The sequence below is a fragment of the Lagenorhynchus albirostris genome, chromosome 8 (assembly GCF_949774975.1).
Source record: "Lagenorhynchus albirostris chromosome 8, mLagAlb1.1, whole genome shotgun sequence".
Lineage (NCBI taxonomy): Eukaryota > Metazoa > Chordata > Mammalia > Artiodactyla > Delphinidae > Lagenorhynchus > Lagenorhynchus albirostris.
In genome coordinates this window covers 37,109,253-37,132,752 of record NC_083102.1, presented here as the reverse complement: position 1 = coordinate 37,132,752, position 23,500 = coordinate 37,109,253, and the positions used below count along the sequence as shown (strand labels likewise).

The following is a 23,500-nucleotide window of genomic DNA, read 5'->3' as shown; positions in this document are numbered from 1 at the left end:
GGTATCTATGGAATGCCCTTAGCGGAAAGTCCCCAGCTAAAGGATTGCTTACAGTAAATAAACCCAGAGTCCATAAGGCACATGTCCCTAGAGAATGTCCCAGAGAAGCTTGACAACTCTCTGGAGTATAAAATGGAATATTTCACAATTTAAGTTTCATAATTGAAACGTGCCCTTTGTATGAGGAACTCTGTGAACTTCACTTGGACACTCTGTCTCTTAATCAGGATTACTACTGACGTGGAGAAGAAGGACGTGGAGGACAAGACTTGAGGTCTCAGATGTCTCTCTGCTTCATCTGAGCCTCCTGACTGCCTAAAAGTTATTAGTAAAGCTTGACGCTGATTCCTATGCTTGATTTGACAAACCGGTCCTGCGTGTTAGCTCAGTAACAAAGACAACTTGGATACTGTCAAAAAGACTGAGGAACCAATTTGAAGAGGCTCCCAATGGGCAAAATGGAACATTTGAAAAATAATGAGTCATAATTGCAATGGATTGAAACAAAACAAACACGTTTAAATCCATGAGTTACTACTGATACTAAAACCCAAACTAACCAAACAAAACCCTCTTTGGTCACTTTTATAGGGTGTTAGGGAACCAAATTATTATTTTGAAAACTGGCAGGGCAATTCCATGGTGGTCCAGTGGTTAGGATTCTGCACTTTCACTGCTGAGGGTGCCCTCTGTATGAGGAACCAGGGTTCAATCCCTGGTCGGGGAACTAAGATCCCACAAGCTTCGTGGTGTGGAAAAAAAAAAGAAACCATGAAAACTGGTAAATAAAAGGAAAGAATAGAGCATTATCCTTCCTTTCCTATACCTTAGGGTAATCAAATCGGTGATGAGGGCATGTTTCTCTTTACAGAAGTATTCCAATCAACAAACAAAGAAAGAACAATAAAATACCACCATTTTGTAACCCTTAAGAGATGACTGGTTGGGGGCAACGAGCGTCACTGGCTGCCAACCAGAGCATATAACACAACCCATGAAGTAGTCTTGCAAAAAATGAAAAGATAAAAAATAAAAACAAAATAACATCTTATCAAGCTTCTAGATCTAACTGCTAATTTACAAAAAAAAAATAGGAAGAAACATGTTAAATGATCCCACTGATTCACAGTCTGCAAAATCCATACTTAAGGAAACACTTCAGGATAAACAACCTGGATTCTTCAACCAAAAAACTTCAAGGAAAATAAATTAATTCGGGGGAACCTACAGATCAAATAGGATCTAGGAGGTATTTCAACAAATTTCAATGTGTGGCCCTTATTTGGGTCCAGATTCAAACAACAGATGACAAAAACAAACAAAAACCTATAAAATAAAGACTTGGAGAACTGTGAATAAACTGGATATTTTATGATCAAGGAATTATTGTTAAAATTTTTAGATGGAATAATGGTATTATGGTTATGTTTTTGGTTAATATACAGACTAAAATATTCTTACATAGCTGAAATGATGTCTGAGATTTACTTCAAAATAATGCAGTGTGAAAGGGAATGGAGGGAGGTGTAGATGGAACAAAATTGGCCTTTTTGATAGCTGGTGAAATAAAATGATGGGTAAACCAGGTTCGTTATATATTTTCTCTATTTTTATTTGATATAACTTTAGATTAAAAAGGACACTGGGGCTGTGTACAGAAGTGATTGCAGCAGGGGGAGGGCAGAAGGGCACAAGGTGACCTCTTATACTACTGCAGAAATCGGGCACTAGATGGCACTATCAGTAGGGAGGTGAGGGGTGGTCGGATCCTGGGTAATTTTGAAAGTACCATAGAGCCACACGATTTTCTGATGGATATGATGTGAAGTGTGATGATATTGTCATTATCTTTAGAGTTTAAAAAATCATTATTTGTACATTCTATTTTATAGCTTTTTCATCTTGTTTAAAAATTTTTAAATAAGCTTACTTTTTAATCAAAAAAATAAAGATCCTGTTTGTTTTGAAAACAATAAAAACAATTACTGAGGAAACAATTGTTCAAAGGCATTATCATCTTTGAAAGAATGGGAGAATATGTTCAATAATATGTTCTGGGGTTACGATTTAGAGAATAAAGGCCCGCAGTCTCATCTGAAATCTCTGCTGCTACATGTTCTCAGAACTCAGAATATTTCTGATTTTAGAAAGGTAACATAGGGTGCATATAGTATATTATGTAATCCTCAAGATGTGAAAACATCTTTTGGTATTCAGAATCTTTCAGATTCTGGCATGGCACATAAGGAATTTCAATTCAGTGTGGCATATATGTATTGAGTACCCACTCTGTGCCCAGATCTTCAGGACCTTCCACACTAGGAATTAAAGCAGTAAACCAGCTTTAATAGAAGGTGGGGACATGCCAGGCAGTGGGAATAAGCGAAAGACATGAGGTTGTCAGAAGTGGGCTGTGTTCAGGGAACAGAATAGCCCAGTTGGGTTTGTTCTGTTTGACAGAATATAAGATTGCATATTCGAATGAAGTAGGCAGCTGACGTTTGAAAGGCTGTGTTTAGTGATGCTCCTTTAATCATTATCAGCACGCTGCTTTTTATTAGCGGGGTGTATGTGCGTGTGTATATAATATTTCCAAGGTTAGGAACATTGGTGAGTGTCACAGAATTTAATGCTCTCGGGAGCAAGTAGCTGACAAAGCTCTCTGAATCATTAATGCAGCATGGATGACTAAGAACATCTCTGTGGGTTGGGCCCATGCCATTCAGCAGGAAGCATAACAATAAGACTTTCTGAGCACTGATGTCAGCAGCCTCTCCTCTTCCGCGAAGGCTGCAGGGTCCACCATGTAAGCAATCAGCTTTGTGGACCCTTGACTCAGACCTGACAAGAACACAACCACACTGATGTAATCTGCTGGACTGAGTTCAATTTGTTAAGGGAGCTGTATGAATTTTTCCACCCAGCAAAATGAAGATGCCATTAAATCCTTAGTGTGATTGAATAGGATAAGCTGAGGGTGGTTTCAATGCTTAGAGAAATTTCCGGTAGGATAAGCCATTCTTGGAAGACAATTTGGGCAAGAACTGCTCTTTCTTATTCATTGACAAGAGTGGACTTGTTACTTAAAAAAAGGAAGGGGTTAAATGGTATTTTCACAATTGGCACATTTTCTATCAGCCAGAGGACAGTGGCTGGCCCGAGACATAATGGATATACCAAGGGTGGGAGAAGGGATGCTTGAGATTGCAGGGCTGTGGCTGACAGCAAGGTGCTGGCAGCTTGAAGAGCAGCCCAAGCACGGGGCGGGGTCTCAGTCCGGACGTGGCTACCTTCGGCAACTGCTCTCTCTGTTTCCACAACTGGGGACTGGAGCTGGGAGGCGTGCTTTACAACCCGAAGGCTTCTTGGGTGCTGTGGTTTCCAGGTTCTATAATGACACCCGCTGATTTCTCCACTGGTGCCCAGGGAGACTAACACAGCAGCATCCCTTCTACCGTGAACTGTGACAGCATGGACGTACTGTGTGTCAGATACTGTGCCGGGGCTTGACACTGGCTTCATGTTGCCTGATAAGGCTAGAAGTGATAAACATAACTGGCTTTGGAGTCAGAAAAATCTGGGTTCGAGTTTATCTTTTTTCAATATCTTGCTATGGAACCTCTGGCAAAGGCTTTTAACCTCTTGTCAAAATTTGTGAAAATGGGGATAAGAATACATACCTCAGATATGGAGAAATGAGAACCCTAGTCCACTGCTGGTGGGAATGTAAATTGCTTCAATCACCTTGGAAAACAGTATGGCGGTTCCTCAAAAAACTAAAAGCAGAACCACCATATGATCCAGCAATGCCACTCCTAGCTATACAGCCAAAGAAAATGAAAATACTAATTCAAAAAGACACATGCACCTCAATGTTCATAGCAGCATTGTGTACAATAGCCAAGATATACGAGCAATCTGAGTGTCCAGCCACAGATGAATGGATAGAGAAGATTTGAGATATATATATATATCTACACACACACACACACACACACACACACACACACACACACACACACACACACACAACGGAATATTACTGAGCCATAGAAAAGAATGAAATTCTGCCATTTGCAACAATGTGGATGGACCTAGAGGGTATTATACTTAGTGAAATAAGTCAGACAGAGAAAGACAAATACTCTGTTACCACTTATATGTGGAATCCGAAAGTAAAATAAATGTGTATAACAAAACAAACAAAAAAGAATACATACCTTGTAGCTTTAGTATGGTGATTAAATAAGTTAATGTAGATAACTTTCTTCCAGTGGCCTGGCACTGAAGGTAAGCAGTGAAGGTCACATAGCTAGAGTAGTTAGGAGAGCTGGAATTTCAGTTCTTCTAACTCAAGGGCCCGAGGTGTTGACATGCTGCAGTCATTGCTATTTTTGAGGAATCCCTCTGGCTGGCTGGGCTAGGTCAATGGTAATGTTCCCCTTCCAGCTTTGGTCATTGCGGTCAATAAATATCACAAACATTCACTAACTTACTATGAGTGTTTCCAGGGACTTCGAGTCCCAAGCAGAAGCAATAAATATACAGACTGACACCAGGTGATGAGAAAGTTCTTGAGAATAAGCTCTGATCCTTACCACTTCACGCTTCTCCACTTCAAACCAGCGGGAAATTCCGGGTAAACTCTGCACCAAGTATAATGATGTTCTCTCCACCCAGAGACTCTACGAAATACAAAACAAATTAAGTCCCCAAGTTACCTTTCCTTCTAGTTACTGAGCTATGACTAATGTTTGCCGTTCAGTTGTATCAAGTTTTCGGTTTTGTCAGCTTTTCTTTAGTATTCATTCCAGTACTTCATCAACCCCTTTGCACTCGGAAAGCTATCACAGTAAGACACACTGAAGCTTATGTAAAGTTCATTGTATATCACCTGAAACTTTTTTCTGTGTAGAATAAATCATCTACTCCAGACAGCATGCTTAAAAATATAAAAACAGGTCATCACATTATTTTTTTTTACTATTTCCTCTAAGTTTCTAATTTAAACTCTCTCTACTCTGCAAGGGGTCTAGCCATTTTTATTTGGAAGAGGTAAGTAGTAGTATCAGCTATTCGACACGGGATTAGAATAACAGAATCCTCAAGGAGGAAAGGGCTTTAGGAATCACACAGCCTGATCTTTCTGTTTTAAAGATGACAACACTAAGTCTTCAAGAGGCATGTGACCTGCTCAAAGCTACGTTCCCATCACCTGTAGAGCTGCCCCTAGCACCCCTGCACTAGAACTTCCGACTTCTCCGTTGCTACAGGCACTGTGCCACGTTTTCTCGTGCCGATATTCACTGCTGTGATCCAGGAGGATCTGTATGTAAGAGCCAGGGCTCCCCTGGCCAGGATGAGCACCCTCGTGACACGTGAAACCATGGCTGCCTTTGGTAAGAGCTGCTGTTGATGACGACTTTCTCTTTTGTCAACCAGGCTTCTGGAGGCTTCCGCATCTCTGCCTCATGTTTCTTACTTAAACAAAGCGTATTCCTGCGTGGATAATAAACTTGACAAAATTCCTGAAATAGTGCCATTTATTCAACAACAACAACAAATGGAAGTATTTCTTGGTGCCAGCCAAGACCTACTGCAATGAATAGGGCAGAGGCCTGGTGACAGGGGCCCCGCGTGCTCTGCTGGTGACAGGGGGGTAAGCAGATCCAGAAGGGTTCAGGGAGAGGAGAAAGGAATGCTCCAGGTGCTGGGGGAAAACAGAGGAGAAAGCAGGCGTGCCCAGCACCCTGTGGGAGGAGGACAGCGCTTCTCAGAGAAGGTGACACGTGAGCGGAATTTTGAAGAGCGAGTAGGAGTTTGCCAGGCAGAGAGCGGGGGAGACAGTGCAGGCAGCCGGAAGCAGCAGGCGCAGAGATGCGAGCGGCTTGTGAAAGGGCGGCTTGTGAAAGGGCATGGCAGGAGATGGAGGGAGAAGCTCGGTGCTGCAGGAGCTGACAGGGAGGGTGGGTGAGTGCAAGGGCAGTTTGGAGCCAGATGCTGAGGGCTGTGAGCACAGGAGTGAGGAGCCAGATTTATTTATTTATTTTAGGAGGGTTGCTACAACACTGATAAATATTTAACGTGATGGCCAAGAGGAAATGTGGTGCAGCGGAAAAAGCAATGGAGATGGCATCAGAAGGTGCGGGTTCTAGTGCAGGGTCTGGGGTAATTAGAACGCCACTCTGAGCAAGTCATCTGTCCAACTCTGGTGGATCTTGGACTTTTTACCTACTGGAAACTTGCAATGAAAACTCTATTACACATTAATGATCTTTAATTGGTTTTGGAAGGGCAAAAGAAAAATTAAGGTATCCAAAAGGATTAGAAAATGGTCATGGATCTTTTCAATAACATCCTAGTGCTATTTTCCAGTGGTTTCCTGGCCTTGATATTTAACCCATCAACCTCCTTGCCCAAAGGACTATGCTTTGCTCAGTCCCATCATAACAGTGCAAAACTATCCAGCTTTCCCTCTGATCACTTGGCTATGAGTAACTCCTGCAGTTGCTGCTGGGAGCACTGGGGACTGACACTTAGGCAGGGGTGACGAGGCAAGTTCACATCAGACAATCACAGCTGACAGGAGAACATCTCCCAGCTTAAGCAGAGACGCTGTGATGAAAGAAGCTAAGCCAAGTCACCCACAATCCTACATTCATTTTACATTCTCTGTTTAGAGGGAAATACTGACTAACTGAGGATCTGTGTGGTTTCACTTTGTCCCTGTTAACAAGGAAAGAGCAGATTATAATTTATTCCCCAGGGTGGCTGTGAGAAACCTTGCCCTTTCCGGCTGAGAGAGAATTAGCAAGGCATATCGGAACTACTAAGGATGGAGGACTCAACCCGTGCAAACAGTCTATGGTTTGTTTTTATTCTGGGTCCTCTCAAAAGTTCTAGTTACACACCATTCTAATGAGAAAATGCAGCAAAAGATAGCACAGAACTCTCCCACTGCACCAGCAGGCTCCCCAGTGGTTCTGTCTCAGAATCCCCTGTTCCTTCAGTATCCTTTACTCACGGCAGTCTCTTGTAACTGAGAATAAATATCCTGAGGTTCCCACAGTTGCTTAAACGTGAATGAATGAGAGGACTGAGATGAATCATGAGAGCTCAAAAACTGGACCGAGGACCACTGCCATTAGAATCGTCATAAACGTCAGGGCTTCCTCTATGACCCAATGAGTCAGAATTCCTGGGCTAAGAAATCTGCTTGATGAGAAAGTGCCCCATGTCACCCTGATACATGGTAGAGTTTGAGAACAACTAGACCACATGATTTCTGGTCCCTTCCAGCTTTATCACTTGACTCTATTCTGAGTAAATATTTATCAAGCATTTTGCCCCCAGGAGTTCACAGTCTATCTGAGGAAACCGCGTGTCATAAGAATGACCTAGTACCTTGAATTCATTCTCTTTATCTTTAGTGCCTTTGTGAAATGGTCTGTCGTAGCGGAATTTCCAGATGTGATTCACTTTATAGAAACTTTTGATGTTGTCCGGGACACCCTCTCTCTGCAGGACCTCCTGGCTGTCCGGGATGGGAGTCACGGCATATATCTGCAAATCTAGGATTCAAGAGTCAAGGAGGGAACCTGACTTGGCAAACTCTGTGGCAGTCTGGCTCGAGCTGAGCTGTGGCAGAGAGAAGAGGCTGGGGAACAATCTGGTGTTTCTATTTGGAGACAAGTCAAAACTGCCAAGAAGGCGCCAAGAACTCGGTTCATAGCAAATCACCTCTCAAACTACAAGTCTTCAAGTAGTTTTACATAGGTGATTCTGACAGAGTATCAGTTTGAAATTTCTATGTCCTGTGAATTTATTTATCATTGACTTTTTTTTTCTTTTTGGTTGTGGGTGGGTGGGAATGGCTTGGATCTCACATACTCAAGATTGTTTTAATTTTAACCCCTGGTCGTGAGACACTCTGATCTTTAGTGCATGTATGGTCTTTTTAAAATTTGTTTGTTTGTAAAACAATGTACAAATACCCATGCAACCAAAGATAGTAACCAGTACTGATAGTAACGCATATGCTCCTGTCTCCAGCCTTCCCACATTTGTGGTATCCACTCTCTCAAGTCTTGTATTGACAAGCAGAGTGTTTAGTTGTAGTTGATACTTTTAAAAACTACTTTAAAGGCTATCATATTTACTTGTATGTTCACCTTCTTCTCTTCTCATTCAAAGAAGGATAGCAAAATTTTTTCCTTACATAACTTCTTGCTTCTGGTGCATTTAAGTTTCTACTTTGAAATGGCATCTGTAATTTTCAGGGGGAGTTTCTGGTCTTCTTTAAGATCATCAGTTTCAGAAAAAGAGGAATTCAGAAAAGAGTGTTGGGGTGAATTCCCTTTGCCTCTAATGCCTGTGTAATTTCAGTTGAGTTGTTCATGTTTAGACAATGGGAGTGTCAATTATACGGCAATTATTAAATGATGAAGTGCTGTCCAGGATGCCATGGCTAAGAGTCCCTGGAAGATACGGGGGCGGAGGGACTCTCTCCCCTTCCATCCAGAATAAAAATAGCAAGGGAAAAGGGGGTAATGATATGTCCCAATAAACATAGTGCTATCATTTCCTTGAACTGAATTCAAGTAGTTTCTACAGGGGATGCCAGAGGAAAATTATTCTAAGGGAAATCCCTAAAAAGGAGCTTTAAAAGCAGGGCTGAGATACAGAAAAGTTGTAACTAAAAGGAGGAAAATTCTTTAACAGAATCCTTAAGGGATTTCTTTTCAACTAAATCATGAGAATAACTATCATAATTCTGTCTGGAAGGAGCTAACCTAAAATTAAGATGATGAGAAAGAGGGAGCGTAAGAACAGAGCTACTGAAAAGGGATCGGTAGTTGAACCACCTGCATGAAAATGCTCTGCAGCTAAAGGCCCGTGTGATCTAACTGGAATCCAGCCCTTCTAGGTGTGGATACACTGAGCTTCTGCCTGGAAGATGGTCTCGTCGGGCTGGTTGGCATGCTGCATGGCGATGGCGTGGGGGAACTCGTTCAGCATTCTCTGCTGGAAGGCCTCCAGCCTTTCGTAGTCATGCCCTCGACACACAAACTCTTTATTCTGGAGGTGAAATCAGAAGAAAAAAAATTAGGACCATATAATTGGGTGCTTTAATTACAGAGAGAAGCCAAAATAAATGACACTGGCGGTAACTAAGCATAGGCCCAACAGCAATAGACTAAAACCCAAAAAATACACTGGAACAGTCTAAAGAATTTACCCAAATATTAAAAATGCAGAGCAAAGGTCAGAGCATAACTCCCTATTGCTTTTAATAAGTTCCAGTAGCATGCCTCACTCTTCTGGGTTCACCTGCATGAGGTGCAAAGGGGTGTCTGATTCTCAGAGCACCGAAGCGCAAAACAAAGCAATCCTGTTCCCTCCAATGTTAGCGAACACATGTGTTATAGATTATTTTCATAAACTGGATATCAAGTTAAGTGGATCAATTTTCAATTTGGAAGAAAGCAAAGTGAGTGCAATCTCTAAAAATACATTTTACTGCACTCCTTCTACAAAGGTCACTGAGATCGCCCTTAACACGTTCATTCCTAGATCCTTCCGTATAAAGGAAGACTAGGCCTGTCTGCATTCCAGTTCTCAACAGGGCTGGCACCGGATGCTTCCCTGCCATCCCCAACTCAGCTCAGCCTTCTGTAGCCAGGAATCCTGTTAACTGGCTGAAGCTAAGATTTGGGACTTTTAAGGTCTTGCTAAATTTTTGTCTGTTTTTGGTTTTGTTCTTAGAATATGTATAAACATTCTGTGGTTAGGACTCTCTCTCACTGAGGAAAGAATGGTGAAGGTCATCCTTGATGGAGGCTACAGAGCTGGAAAGATGGGCACGTTTCTAACAAGTGCCTTTATGATTCGGTTATCGATAAGGAGGAACTCTTTCTGACAGTTTAATGATAATGAAATTATAATTGTTGAGCACAATCATTGACTAGGCTCTCTGCACATACCTTATTTAACTCAAATAAACTTGAGAGGTTGTTACCTCCGCCCCCCATTTTATAATTGAGAACCGAGGATCAAAATGGTTACATACTTTGTATGAGATTTAAGCTCAGGTCTGAGCCCAAGGCCTGAGCTCTCTCTGTTCTGAACGTGGCCTGGTACGTCCAGGAAAAACTCCTAGGAGCTACTGAGACCAAGAAAGATTGTGGGATAACGTGCCTTGCAGATCTTTAAGAAATACAGTGATTTGTGGTCTGGGGAGTTAAGGTCCAAGGGTCTCAGTGTTTCTCAGCTCTGTGAGGTTTCTGTGATTGCATCTGTGATTGCGTCAAATGCCCCGAGGAAGAAGTCTGGGCCAAAGTGAGGAAGTTAAAAACCACCCGTGGGCAGAGGGCTCGGGGTTGCAGCTGAGAAAAAGCAGCTGCAGGCATGCAGAGGAAACAACAGCAGGACTGGGTGCTGAGAACCTGCCACAATTCCCCACAAGCCTCTCACTAAATCACGACCCTTTGAAAAACACAAGCTAAGACAGACTCCCTAGAAATTAAGAGCCCCCCCCAAACAATCCTATATTTAAAACTTTCTTGATAGAAGTCATACCTTCTGATGCTGTATTATTTGCTTTTTTTCTACTCAAAAGATAATCAACAAGGACCTACTGTACAGCACAGGGAACTCTACTCAATACTCTTTAATAACCTGTATGGGAAAAGAATCTGAAAAAGAATAGATGTATGTATATGTATAACTGAATCACTTTGCTGTACACCTGAAACTAATACAACATTGTAAATCAACTATACTCCAATATAAAATAAACTTTTTTAAAAAGATAATAAATTTGCTTGATAAAATAAGATAATACATACCTTCCTGCATCTTACAGAAGTCCTCAAATAAATATCTGAATACTCAAAAAACTGAAACAGTTCTAAAAAAATGCTTATACATCACAACAATTTGTAAAATCAGGGGAGTTCCTCTAAGTATAAAGTCATTCAGTGGTATTAAGAAATCATTTTGGAATGAACATAAATTTTGCGTCTGATATTTGAGTTTCTGAGAAATAAAGAGGAATTAAGCATTTCCTCCATCAATGCTTTTTTTTTTTTAAACCACAGCTTTACTGAGATGCAGTTCACATACCATAAAATTCACCCTTTTGAAGTATGCAATTCAGTTGCTTTTAGTATATTCACAGAGTTGTGCAACAATCAGCATTATCTAATTTCAGATTATTTTCATGACCTCAAAAAGGAACTCATGCCCATTAGCAGTCATTCCCTAGTTCCCCTCCCCTCAGTCCTTGGCAACCACTAATCTATTTTCTGTTTCCATAGATTTGCCTATTCTGGACATTTCATATAAATGGAATTACATAACACGTAGCCTTTTGTGACTGGCTTCTTTCACTTATAATATTCTCAAGGTTCAACCGTTTTGTAGCATATATCATTACCTCATTCCTTTCTTATTGCTGAATATTCCATTGTATAGCTGTACCACATTTTGTTTATCCATTCATCAGTGGATGGACATTTGGACAATTTCCTTGTTTTGGCAATTATGAATAATGCTGCTCTGAATACTTGTGTACATGTCTTTGTGTGGCTCTATGTTTTCAATTCTCTTGATTATACATACCTAGGAGTGGAATTGCTGGGTCGTATTTATTAATACTTACTTTTTTTTAATCGTCTTTTTTTTTTTTTAAAGGAAATACATACCTGTGGTATAAAGAATTCCCAAATAGCACAGGGCATACAATAAAAAGTAAATCTTTTTCCCATCCTTGACCTCAGTCATTCTCCTTAGACAAATCATTATTCAAACATATTCTATGCATATAAAACATTGTCAGTAAAGAACCCATTTTCCATGAGGGTAAAAAAAACCTACTTTGATCATACAATCATATGAATAAATTTATTTGAGCTTTAAACATTTTCTGGAAATTGATCAAAAATGAAAGGAAATTTTTAATGTTGACATTTGTTTGTTTTTAAATCAAAGAACAGACTAGAATCTGATTTCCTAAAAAAAGGTCTAGCCTCATGATTCCAAAGGGTACAGTGCTCTTTAGAAACCAATAGAGGGTGACCCTTCTCTTTCATTTTGAAGGAAATGCCATTTATTTCTAGAAAAACTGTTTTCGAAAGAACAGTGATACAGAGATTGATTTATTCCAATTGACTTTTTAACAAAATTCATTTTATTAGCCGATGCAGTCCTCTAATTTGCTAAATTCCCTTTAAAATTATGGCTCCTAAACTGCTTCTGATTCTTACACTTTTAATTAACACTAATTGCACATACTAGATAGACATCTAGGATACTTCATAATACACTTGCTAGCTGAATTCAGAATTTGATCAGGGCTACAACACTTTTGTGGGCTGCTTTCTCTATAAAAAATATTAAAAATCATATTGTATGACTCATTTGGTATAAAGACAAATAGATGAATAATAATCTAATGTATAATATACATTATAATATATACTATAACATTTTCTTTAACCTAAAAGTTCACTTTTTTCTGGGACTTTCCTGGCAGTCCAGTGGTTAGGACTTCACCTTCCAATGCAGGGGGTGTGGGCTCCATCCCTGGTTGGGGAGCTGAGATCCCACATGCCTCATGGCCAAAAAACCAAAACATTAAAAAAAAACAGAAGCAATATTTTAATAAATTCAATAAAGACTTTAAAAATGGTCCACATCAAAAAAAAATCAAAAAAAAAGTTTACTTTTTTCTTCTGATTTTTAAAAGAAATTAAAACAGTTTTATGGGCCATCTAAGAATAATATGGTCTCTAAACACTGTAGGTACTGTGCATAATGGATTAGGTAGCCCTGAGTACGATAAGAAAACATCATCTTTGCATGATTTTGAACCAAGAGAGAAGGGGATCTGCAGCAGCAGAGTCATGTCTGGACCCTCCTGTGGGGTCTCGGCCCTTTGTGCTCCTCACAGCTCTAGAACGTCCTTCCTTCCCCTCAGAACTTGGACCCAGGCCCTGTGTACTCTGTGGGGAGTGGCTGATCACAGCCTAGGACCAGCATGTCCATTTTCAAGATGTAGTCTTTCAAATTCAGCATGTGTTCTGAGTTTGCCACTATTTTTTATTTGGAATCAAGTTTTCCTTTGTCTTCAGGCAGGTCCATCTGCTGAGCCAACAATGTGACCGGGTACGTCACGTGGCTCCTCTTTAATCCAACGAAGAGATTTTACTTATGTCTGCGTGGCACCCAAATACACGGTCATTTCAATCAGCTAAAGATGATTGATTTGTTATTTGAGCATTCGTTCTACGTAATACTAAATCAGTCTTTGCCTATGGTGTTTGGGTATTTTATATATATGTATGAATAAAGGTTTTATATATATTAAACCTTTATTCTGAAAGGCAGGTAAGTTAATGATTATTAAAGAAAAAATGAAGTCAAATCTTTCTTCTCTCTGTTCGCCTTCAAGTACCCCCATCCTGTATCTATCCATAGGTACTGACAGTTAAAGCAAGGTATTTAGGGCAACACAAATACCAAAATACTTGTATATTGAGATTTAAAGTTTGTAATGAATTCACTCAGTGTTACAAAATTATCCTAGATACTTCTCCTTAGTTGCCTGGGGAGGTGAATTCCCTCTCCCAACCAATGCTTTTAGGCAAGCAAGTATAAGTGGGATGTTACTTATCGAAATGTTATATAAGTATTCAAGCACCTAAGAGACTACTCGGTACAGTGTGAACAACGGTGAGAATGGAATCAAGTATTTTACTATCCAGTAGGTACCTTAGAGAGTCTGGAAAATTTTCCTTTGTAGAAATAGTTTCTACTAGCAATAAACTGCATCTCTTTGCTGGGTGCCATTTAGCTTTTCACAGAATCGACTAGGCCAAACAATGCTCTTCACGTGATTCTGGAGGAAGAGTTTGCATATAATGTGAAACTGCTATGTTTTCTGCAACTCCAGCCACTTCTCTTGAATGTTAACTCTACGGAAACCGCATTCTGAAGAGAGACTCTCTATCACACAGGGGAAGCAACTGTAATTGCCAGAGACTGCTCATGAGGTATAGTAAGCTTAGAAACTTAAGAAGAAAAATCAAACGATTGTTTGGAATCTTGGGAAATTACTAGATGAGTGTGTTTGCAAACTACAAAGTTAAAAGAAAATCTCATGACGTTATTTTACCCTGTCTTAAAAGGATAAAATGTCATTCAGATCTTAGTTTGCTTGATTGGGATATCTATATTGGAAGTATAAAAGCAAATTAAATAGTATATTACTTACTCTTAAGAAAAATGGAAATTTTTTCCCATAAAATCCAACTCTGAAGAACTCTGGCTCAAGACGTTGCTGGTCCATAATTTTGTCATACAAAGAGGCTTCCATCATCTAGCAAAGAACAGGGGAAATTTTAATCATTTTATCTCATCTTTTAGCTCTACCACTTTATAGAAGAGGATATTTTTTCTATAAAAAGGAGAACATCATTTTAGTTCAGCTTGCAGAAAAGAAGGTTTGACTCCCTTTCTGTGCTTTAAGGCAGGGATCAGCAAACTTACTCTGTAAATGACCAGGCAATAAATATTTTAGACTTTGCAGGCCACATGGTCCCTGTCACAATTACTCAATTCTGCGAGGCACACAGGCTGCAGTTTCCCGACCCCTGCGTTAAAGGATCGAGTATGTTATTATATGTTCTTACCAGAGAGAATGATTTCTACGCACCTGGTCTATCGAGGACGTATTTTCTTCACAGTAAGATAAAAATTAACATGAACTGTTAGAGGCAAATTCTGGAGAATTCTCGTACTCACCTGTGGATTTGGTTTTCCTGGGTCATGGTAATTTGGGACATTTGGAAGGTGCAACCTTGTACAGGTTGGACAGGGATAAACCAATAAACCAAACCAAAGGGGGCCCATAGTGCAAAGTGCTGTCTGGGCTGAAAGCTCTTAAATGTGTCTTTGACAAGGTTGGAACTACGAAGTACATAAAGCTTATGGTTCCCCATTCATGGTATTATCATCCCCAGGGTTTCCACAGAAAGACTAATATTTCACTTGAAAACATTCCCCCTTCCCCCGCCCCCAGTAACAGCCCCCCAAAGAGCAGTTGGCATGAAGTGCAATGCTTTGCGTTTATAAAAATCTTAGTGACTATGGCACCCAAGGGCTCTAATGGGTAAACACTGTAACCTCGATTCTATTCCAGGGACAGGATGCCAAGAGAAGCACAACAACATTTTTACAGTGCCTGCCAGCGCCCGCATGATGAACTGAAGTTAAAGCAAGGTTTTTCCTCCTTGGTTTTGATGTTAGGAGAAATATCGATGAACTGCTGACATGAAATACTACGCCCAAAGTACAGGGCCAGCTCCCGCCAGCTGAAAAAGTTACTGGTGGTATAAGGGATTTTGAGCTGTTAAAGGTTTACGAGATCATCTCTTAAATTGCTACCTCAGAATTAAAAGGAAACATCATCATCTTTTTAAAAAATGTATATATAAAAGCTGATGATCCTGTTTTAGAAACCCTGAAGAGCTTAAGTGTTACAAGATGACACCAAATGTTCATGACTTTAAAGAATAGGACTTGGAGTACCAGAGGGACTTGCATGAATTTGAAATAAAAGAAGGTATAAAACATTTGTTCAGGGACACAAAATATTAAACTCCTTGGGCTCTTGGGTACTAAGACCTTGGTTTCAGTTTAGCAAATAAAAACATATTTCTGAAGTGAAAAAGATTTGACACCTATAGAAGTTAACCCCCAAATAGTTAAAAACGTGTCAGCTAGTCATTTTTACTATTTTGCTGCGCAGATTATGGGACTAAGAATGGTACATTGTTACAGAGATTTGTGTGCAAGTGGCAAGCTCTTCTAATAGTGTGGAGAGTTTCCTCAACAAACTGAAAGTATTTATCTTGGGTTAAATTTTATATTTCATATGTCAGATGTGTTTAGAATAGATCAAGGGCTCCCTTTTTGTATATTAATCAGAAAAATCACACAGATCAACATGCTATTTCTCTGTATAAATAGAGGAGTATGCTTCAGAGGAAAGGCATCTTTAAAAAGCTTTCTGCAAGACATATCAAGACTATCACAAAGCTAATTTCATAGCGCCATATTGGAAAGCTAAGCGAAAAAGGATTCCGTAACCCGATTAGGATGCATCCAGGTACCTTACCCTCATCTTGCTCAGGTTTCTATAATCATAATAACTTTCGTACTGCTCTGCAATCTTCCGGCACAAGATGATGCCATTCTCCCAACACTGTGGACAAGTGAATGACATAAATGTTCATGATCTCACAACATTTACTAACTCCCACCCAGAGGTCAGGAGGTGACTGCTTTCAGATGATCAAGCCTTACTTCTTAAACTTTATAACCTACCCTTAAGGTACCACTGCAATTTTATGCATGAAAACAGCATGTAATTAATGTGTTAACTATTAAAAATCTTTAGAGAGTGGGAAATGATAACCCACCACAAGTCATTAACATATGGCAGAAAAACAACATTTCCTGGCATCATTTCAAAATTACCATGTTGAAGATGTGGTGTGTATATATATATATATATATATACACATACATACATATAATGGAATATTACTCAGCCATCAAAAATAATGAAATAATGTCATTTGTAGCAACACAGATGAACCTAGAGATTATCACTAAAGCAAAGTAAGTCAGACAGAGAAAGACAAATACCATATGATATCACTTGTATGTGGGATCTAAAATACAACACAAATCAACATATCTACGAAACAAAGAAAGACTCACAGACACAGAAAACAGACGTGGTTGCCAAGGGTCTGGGGGTGGGAGAGGGATGGAGTGGGAGTTTGGGTTTAGCAGATGCAAACTAGTATGTATAGGATGGATAAACAACAAGGTCCTGCTGCATAGCACAGGGAACTATATCCAATAGCCTGTGACAAACCATAATGGAAAAGAATATGAAAAAAAAATATATGTACAACTGAGTCACTTTGCTGTACCAAAGAAATTAACACAACATTGTAAATCAACTCTACTTCAATAAAATTTTTTTTAAAAAGTAATAATTTATAGGTAAAAAACAAAGAAACAAAATTATCATCTTGAAATAACTGCTGTTCCACAATGGTCAAGGAGACGAATAAACAGGCCCTCAATGCTGGGGTGGGGGGAACTGCCACCGACCCCTAAGGCCCAATTATCCACAAGTGGCACAGTGGATTCCTTGTTTGGCCCAATTTCACTTGGAAATTGTGAGGGTTTAACTCATCTGGTTACTCTAAGGAGAAATGCAGAAATCCTTTGATCTAGCTCAGGTATCGGCAAAGCTATTCACCAAACAGTAAATACTTTAGGTTTTGTGGACCATACAGCCTTTGTCACAACCACTCAACTGCTGTTAAATCATGAAAACACATCCGTATAGACACACATGAGCTTGTCTGGGTTCCAATAAAACTTTATAGACAATGAAAAGGGAACTTCATGTAATTTTCTCATGTCAAATCATTCTTCTTTTGATTTTGTTCAACCAATTAAAAATGTAAAAGTGATTCTTAGATTGTGGGTCAAACAGAAACAGTCAGTGAACCATTTGACCCATGGGCCGTAGTCTCCAAGCCCTGATCCAGCACAAGCTCCTGAGAATGGGCCAAGAGATGCAGCCAGAGGTTTTGTTACAACTTATCTTAAGGGTGGAAACTTCACTGCAGGAGGGCACAGAGGCATTTCTTTGCTATTAACATAACGAACGATATGTCAGTGTAGTTTGATAAATAATAGAAGAGGATAGGAAAGAAGCAATTCCCTTTCATCAAATTTTTAGGTGTACCCAATTATGTTTTATAAGAGAATGACAGCCACTGGTTGTATTTTAATTTCCTGTTTAACCTTGGCACTTTGGAAGATATACGTAAATCTAAGACACATATCACCAAAGCATCCAAGTGTTCAAATCAACTGGGGTCAGATTCACAATTACTTTTCTTCAAGAGCACACTGCAAACCCTTGAAGAGGGAGCAGGGGGCAGGGAGGTGATGTGCTGAATTGCCTTATTAGCTCAGGGAGGTTTTCAGCACCCCATGGCAACTCTCAGTATACGACGGGATGCCATAAAATGCTGTAAACAAATTTAGTTTCATTTATTTTACCTTAAAAAGAAAGTGGAAGGAGACAGATTACTACATGCCAATCTGGGGAGCTGAGTGAGGTGTGATAATGGTTTTTCAGAAAATAAAATGCCTGGGTGTCAAAACCTCTAGATCAGTGTTTCTCAAGGTGGGGTCCCATGTTCATACACATTGGAATTTCCTGGAGTCCTTGTTAAAATTGCAGAATCCCTTGCCTCAAGCCAGACTTACTTAATCAGAATGTCCAGGAGTAGGGCCTGGGAATCTTAATTTCAATAAACTCTTTGGAGTCTTTAATGCACATTGAAATTCGAGGGCCCCCGCTTGAAGAGGTGGCCATCAATGAACTAAAGGAAATGTGACAATCACCTTGCGAGATGCCACGGGTGGGCGGAGCCACCTACCTTGCCTCTGTCAAAGTTCTGGATGATGGCGAGGTGCAGATGCTCCTTGCGCTGCCATTCTGTCTGCATGGGGTAGGTCAGGAACTCCCGGAGGGGCCGATCAGACCATTCCAGCAGCTCATCATATAACAGGAGAGTATACGCAGCCTCTGAAATTCAAGTGGGAAGGTGATGATCGAGACAGGACCCCAAAGAACCTCCCTTCAAACGGGGCTGGTTTGGGACAAATTGGAGAAAATACTATTTTCTGAATGTCATGATACTAAAGAAAAAAATGTCCAGAATATATGCAACAGAAGGTTAATGAATGATGAGTTCCCCTGGGAGATGGAATTATCAGAGATTTGTGTTTGATCTTTTGGTTCTCTTTATTCTTTCTCTCCTTCCCTCCTTTTTTTTTCCCCCATAATGTTCATATGCTACCAGCATATGATAATAAAAATAAAAATGTTTAAGGGTATCTCTGTAGCTGGTTCAAAGATGTAGGTAGGGGAGACATGCCTTTGCTCAGAAGTTCACGGGTAAATCCCTTGGAGTGGCATGCTTAGGAAGCAAAAAATGATAGCTAAATTCTCCTGGATAATAAAAGACTGAAACATCTGAGAGTGTGTGTGTGTGTGTGTGTGTGTGTGTGTGTGTGTGTGTGTGTGTGTGTGTGTGTGTGTGTGTGTGTGTGTGTGTGTGTGTTTGTGTTGGGGGGGTCGGGATACAGGCAGAATTTAGGAGTGGCAAAGCTAGAGAGAAGCTGAGCTCAGAGAAGAAAAATTTTTTAAATCTAGCAACAGAGGAAGGACAAGAAAGAGTAAAAGTATTGGATAAACAGTGTGTGTGTGTGTGTGTGTGTGTGTGTGTGTGTGTGTGTGTGTGTGTGAGACAGAGAGGGAAAACAAACTGCGGGGGCTGTGTGCTATGACCCCCATGGTTAGTCTCAACAAATCTTCAGTAATGGCTACTGAAGTCATGACATGTTTGGTGTGGTTGGAATTTCTTGGGGAAACATGAAAAGAGATGACATTCTATACACACGTGTGAAAATGGTGACCCACAGGCTTAAGCATAGTTGACAGGTAGTGTATTTAACAGAATACTTGCTATTCTGCAGGTCTCTTCTTTTCCTGAACCATAAATATGGCCAAATACATCAAGAATAGGAACCAGAATTCACTGTCACCGATGAAGGACTATAATAATAATCATTGAACACTATAACAGCCAACTCATGTACTGCATTGAATAAAATGAACAAACCCTTATGTTATTCATCTATTTAACCACCACCTCCACACACGTCTCAAAAGACACAGTAGGAGCTTTTGCCACAATATCCATAAATGGTAATTCTTTTTTTCACTTATTTGCTTGAAGGGTAACTACACATAAAGCTCTTAAGTAACATGTTAAGCTCTAGTACTATGATTTGGCTATCTCAGTGTATAACATAGAGTTGCGATAAAGAGCTAGATTCCTATCACTTTTCTCTTTTCTCTCAAGTGTAGAAGTCCTGTAAGGCACAGGCTCTGGCAGTTCTTCCTCTTTAATTACCTTTGGTGAGCTCAGTCCTGCAGCTTCAATGACTGTAGCAAAAGCTTTCATCCCCCACCAGCGGTCTCCTATCCCCCAGCATTCAGGTTGTGCACTGTTACCAATATGACTTTCCTTCACTGCAAATGATCACATTGCTCCCCTGATTAAAACTAGCCAATGACTCTAAGTAACTAACAGAACAAATTTATATTTCCTAAAGTGACAGAGAAGGCTGCCCATGATATGGTCCCTCCGCTCACATATTCCCACTGTTCCTCCACTTATTGCAGGTAAGAAGGAGCCCACCACTGTCTCTCCTAAGAAGCCTCCAGCCCCCTTGACCCCATTATCAGCTTTTGCTGAATGAAACAAGATGCATCCTGACCCAGAGGCAGCTGCCCACCAGGGACAGAGGTGGCTTCTCTTGCTTGGGCACTGGACAAACCCTTTCTTGTGGTGAGATGGAGAGAGGGAATATTCGCTAAAGGGTGTTGGTTAATAAGTGGATGCAGAAACAGCTGAATCGCCACAACGTAGGTTGCCATGGAAGACTGCTTTACAGAGGACAAGAATGGTGATGATAATAACCAGATCATCAGAGCTGTGCTGTATTTGAATAGCCTTCTACTTTTCTCTGAGGCCTCCTGAGATAATTTCCTAATCTTTAATTACCCACATATTCTTATCATGCCAAGCACCTAAGAAAACCCCATGTGTGTCTTTGTTTTTCCATCCACACTCTTTGCTCGTGTTATCCGAACAAACTAAGGTTCCCCTCACTTATCACACCAACTGACACCTATGGTCCTTCACAGCCTGTTCCTTCAAGCCTTTCCACTTTAACTACTAAATAACTCCTATTTTCTCTTAGTGACGCAGCTCAGGAATTATCATCTTTGTCTCTCAAATTTCTTGTGTGTCTCCCTGAGCACTCAAAAAATACCCATAAGACTAACCATGTCACAGTGAAAAGGGGGAGGGGTGAGGACTGAGGGTCCTCACTCCCCACAGTTGAAGCCTGCAGCTGACCACAGAGTGGTACCTAAAAGGCAATGAAGGTCAAATTCACAGAGACAGAAAGTAGAGTGGTGGTTCCCAGGGACTGGGGGAGGGGAAAATGAGAATTTATTGTTTAATGGGTACAGGGTTTCAGATTGGACAGATGAAAAATTTCTGGAGACAGATGGTGGTAATGGTTGCACAACAATGTGAATGTACTTAATGCCACCGAACCGTACACTGAAAAACAGGTAAGATGGTAAATTTTATGTTATGTATATTTTACCACAATAAAAAAGTGAAAAAAAGGGGGAGCAATGAAGAGTTTCTAATCCCTAAACTGCTTTCCAAATCATGTTTGCCCTGGGAAGGTCCAGGGGATGGCTGGAAGGTCACGTCTGGGTGACTTGCCCCTAGGAAGTGTGGAAAAACAAGTAAGCATTGGTGGGCCAGCAGAGGAAGCTGAAAAATGACGGAATGGTGACATGGGAAAGGTGTGAAAACAAATTACACCTGTTTCAGAATTTGATTCGGGAAAATCATGATGAATACCTGAGGTAAACAGTGTGTGTAAAGGAAGCATTAAAGGAAACATGTATGCCTCTGAGGTGTTAACAACAGACTACTAAGGTTGTTTGAATACATTAACAAATTGTAAATGTTTTATTATATGTTGTATACTTATTCCTCTACATCTTTAGAAGACAATACTACATATTGAAAAGAGAAGGATGAATCACATCCAGAATTTCCAATAGACAATGTTTTTAAAAGTGTTTATAATTTTGAACAAAAGGCATCATCACATAATTAAATATGGGCTATCTCATTCCATCGTTTTGAGATGTCTACAATGAGGACACCAATATGCAAAAAGAAATAACACGGGAGAAGAGTGGAGATGAATCAAGTAAATGGAGGGCACTGTCACAGAGGGCTGGAAGGGGTTAAGCCATTTAAACTGAATCCTATAAAGATAGAGAAGTTTTTCCATCAATTACCCTTTCTCCAAGGACACACAAAAATGAGGACAGAAGAGAAATAAGAAAAATGTTATATAGGAAAAGAAGTTATTTCTTATGACTTTGGGGAACATAAAAACTGCAAGCTGAGTAAACAAATTAAAGAAAAAAATTTATTCGGTTCCAAAATAGACAGATTTGGATTTTCAGAAAACGAAAATGTATCTGTTACATATCTGCAAGAGCTTGCCCTCACTTCCCTCTCTCATTTCTTTTTTTTTATGGACTTTAAAATAAAACAAGTCTACTAGGTTGTTTTCAAAGATAGAAAAACTAGGTTCACCATTTCTCTCAAAAATTGGCTACAAACTACTTTAAAATGACCACTTAAACTCCCAGACAACAGAGTCAGCTCAAAAATCTTAGTTTATTTCATCAAAACTATCAGCGCATCTGTGTGAAGAGATACTGGGGCTTCCTCAGTGATTAAGGAATTACCAATATTGAAGGAGAGAAATCTGCTCTCAGGGTATTAAAATCTCACTGAGTGCATTCATTAGTAAAGCATTTATTTAAGTCTCACACTGCTAGGCACTAGTCAAAGAACTGGGAAGACTAAGAAGAAAACATCATTTCTGTCCTCAAGGAACTTATCCTTCAACTAAAGATCTCTCTACTACCTACCTATGTACCTATTAAACACACACACACACATATGCACCTTATATAACTATGAATAAAAACAACATGATAAATGTTTTAATGGAAATCTGAAAAAATTGCAATGGGAAAAGAGTTGGAAATATCAACTCAGCCCATGGCAGGGAGTGCTGGGTCATAGAGTTGATGAGGGAAGTGAAGGAAGGTAAACACTTCATGGAAAAGATGATATAGGAGCTGGCTCTTAAGGATAAAAATTAGGAATGTAGTGCGAGAGGTAAGACGAGGCTGAGCAGATAGGTGTTGGTTCAATTATGATGGGCTCCGAATAAAGAGTTTGAGCTTTATTTTGTAGAAGACATGAATTGATAGAGTTATATCTAGAGAAGGGCTTGGCAAAATTTTCTCAAAGGGCCAGAAAGTAAATAATTTAGGCTTGCAGGCCACACTACAACTTTGTGCAACTATTTAACTCTGCCAGTGGAGCACAACAGCAACCTTGGACAATATGTAGTTAAGTGGGTGTGGCTCAGTTATAATAAAACTTTCTTTACAAAATCGGCTGGCCGGCCTGCAGGTTAAAGTTTGCTGAGGTAACTCTGGGGACAGTTAGGAAGCAGTCCAGGTGAGAGATGATGAAGGCCCATTTGAGGCAGTGAAACTGGAAATAATAAAAAGGAAATGGTTTTGATGTTTAGGAAGCAGAACCAATAGCACTTCATGAATAAGAGGCATCAAAGATATCATGAAGTCTCCAGTTGAAGAGGAAACAGTAGGGCTTCCCTGGTGGCGCAGTGGTTGAGAGTCCGCCTGCCG

General features: G+C 40.1%; 1 protein-coding gene across 1 annotated transcript in view; it reads right to left on the bottom strand.

Annotated features, from left to right (window-relative positions):
* Positions 1–23,500, bottom strand: part of DOCK4 (dedicator of cytokinesis 4) — a 486,038-nt gene that overhangs the window by 22,755 nt on the left and 439,783 nt on the right. Inside the window, exons 36-41 of the mRNA XM_060156832.1 lie at positions 18,540–18,688; positions 16,181–16,267; positions 14,276–14,380; positions 8,937–9,078; positions 7,405–7,571; positions 4,599–4,685 (exon numbers count right to left, since the gene is read on the bottom strand). Of these exons, the coding sequence (XP_060012815.1) occupies positions 4,599–4,685; positions 7,405–7,571; positions 8,937–9,078; positions 14,276–14,380; positions 16,181–16,267; positions 18,540–18,688 (737 nt within the window). The remainder of the gene's footprint in view (positions 1–4,598; positions 4,686–7,404; positions 7,572–8,936; positions 9,079–14,275; positions 14,381–16,180; positions 16,268–18,539; positions 18,689–23,500) is intronic.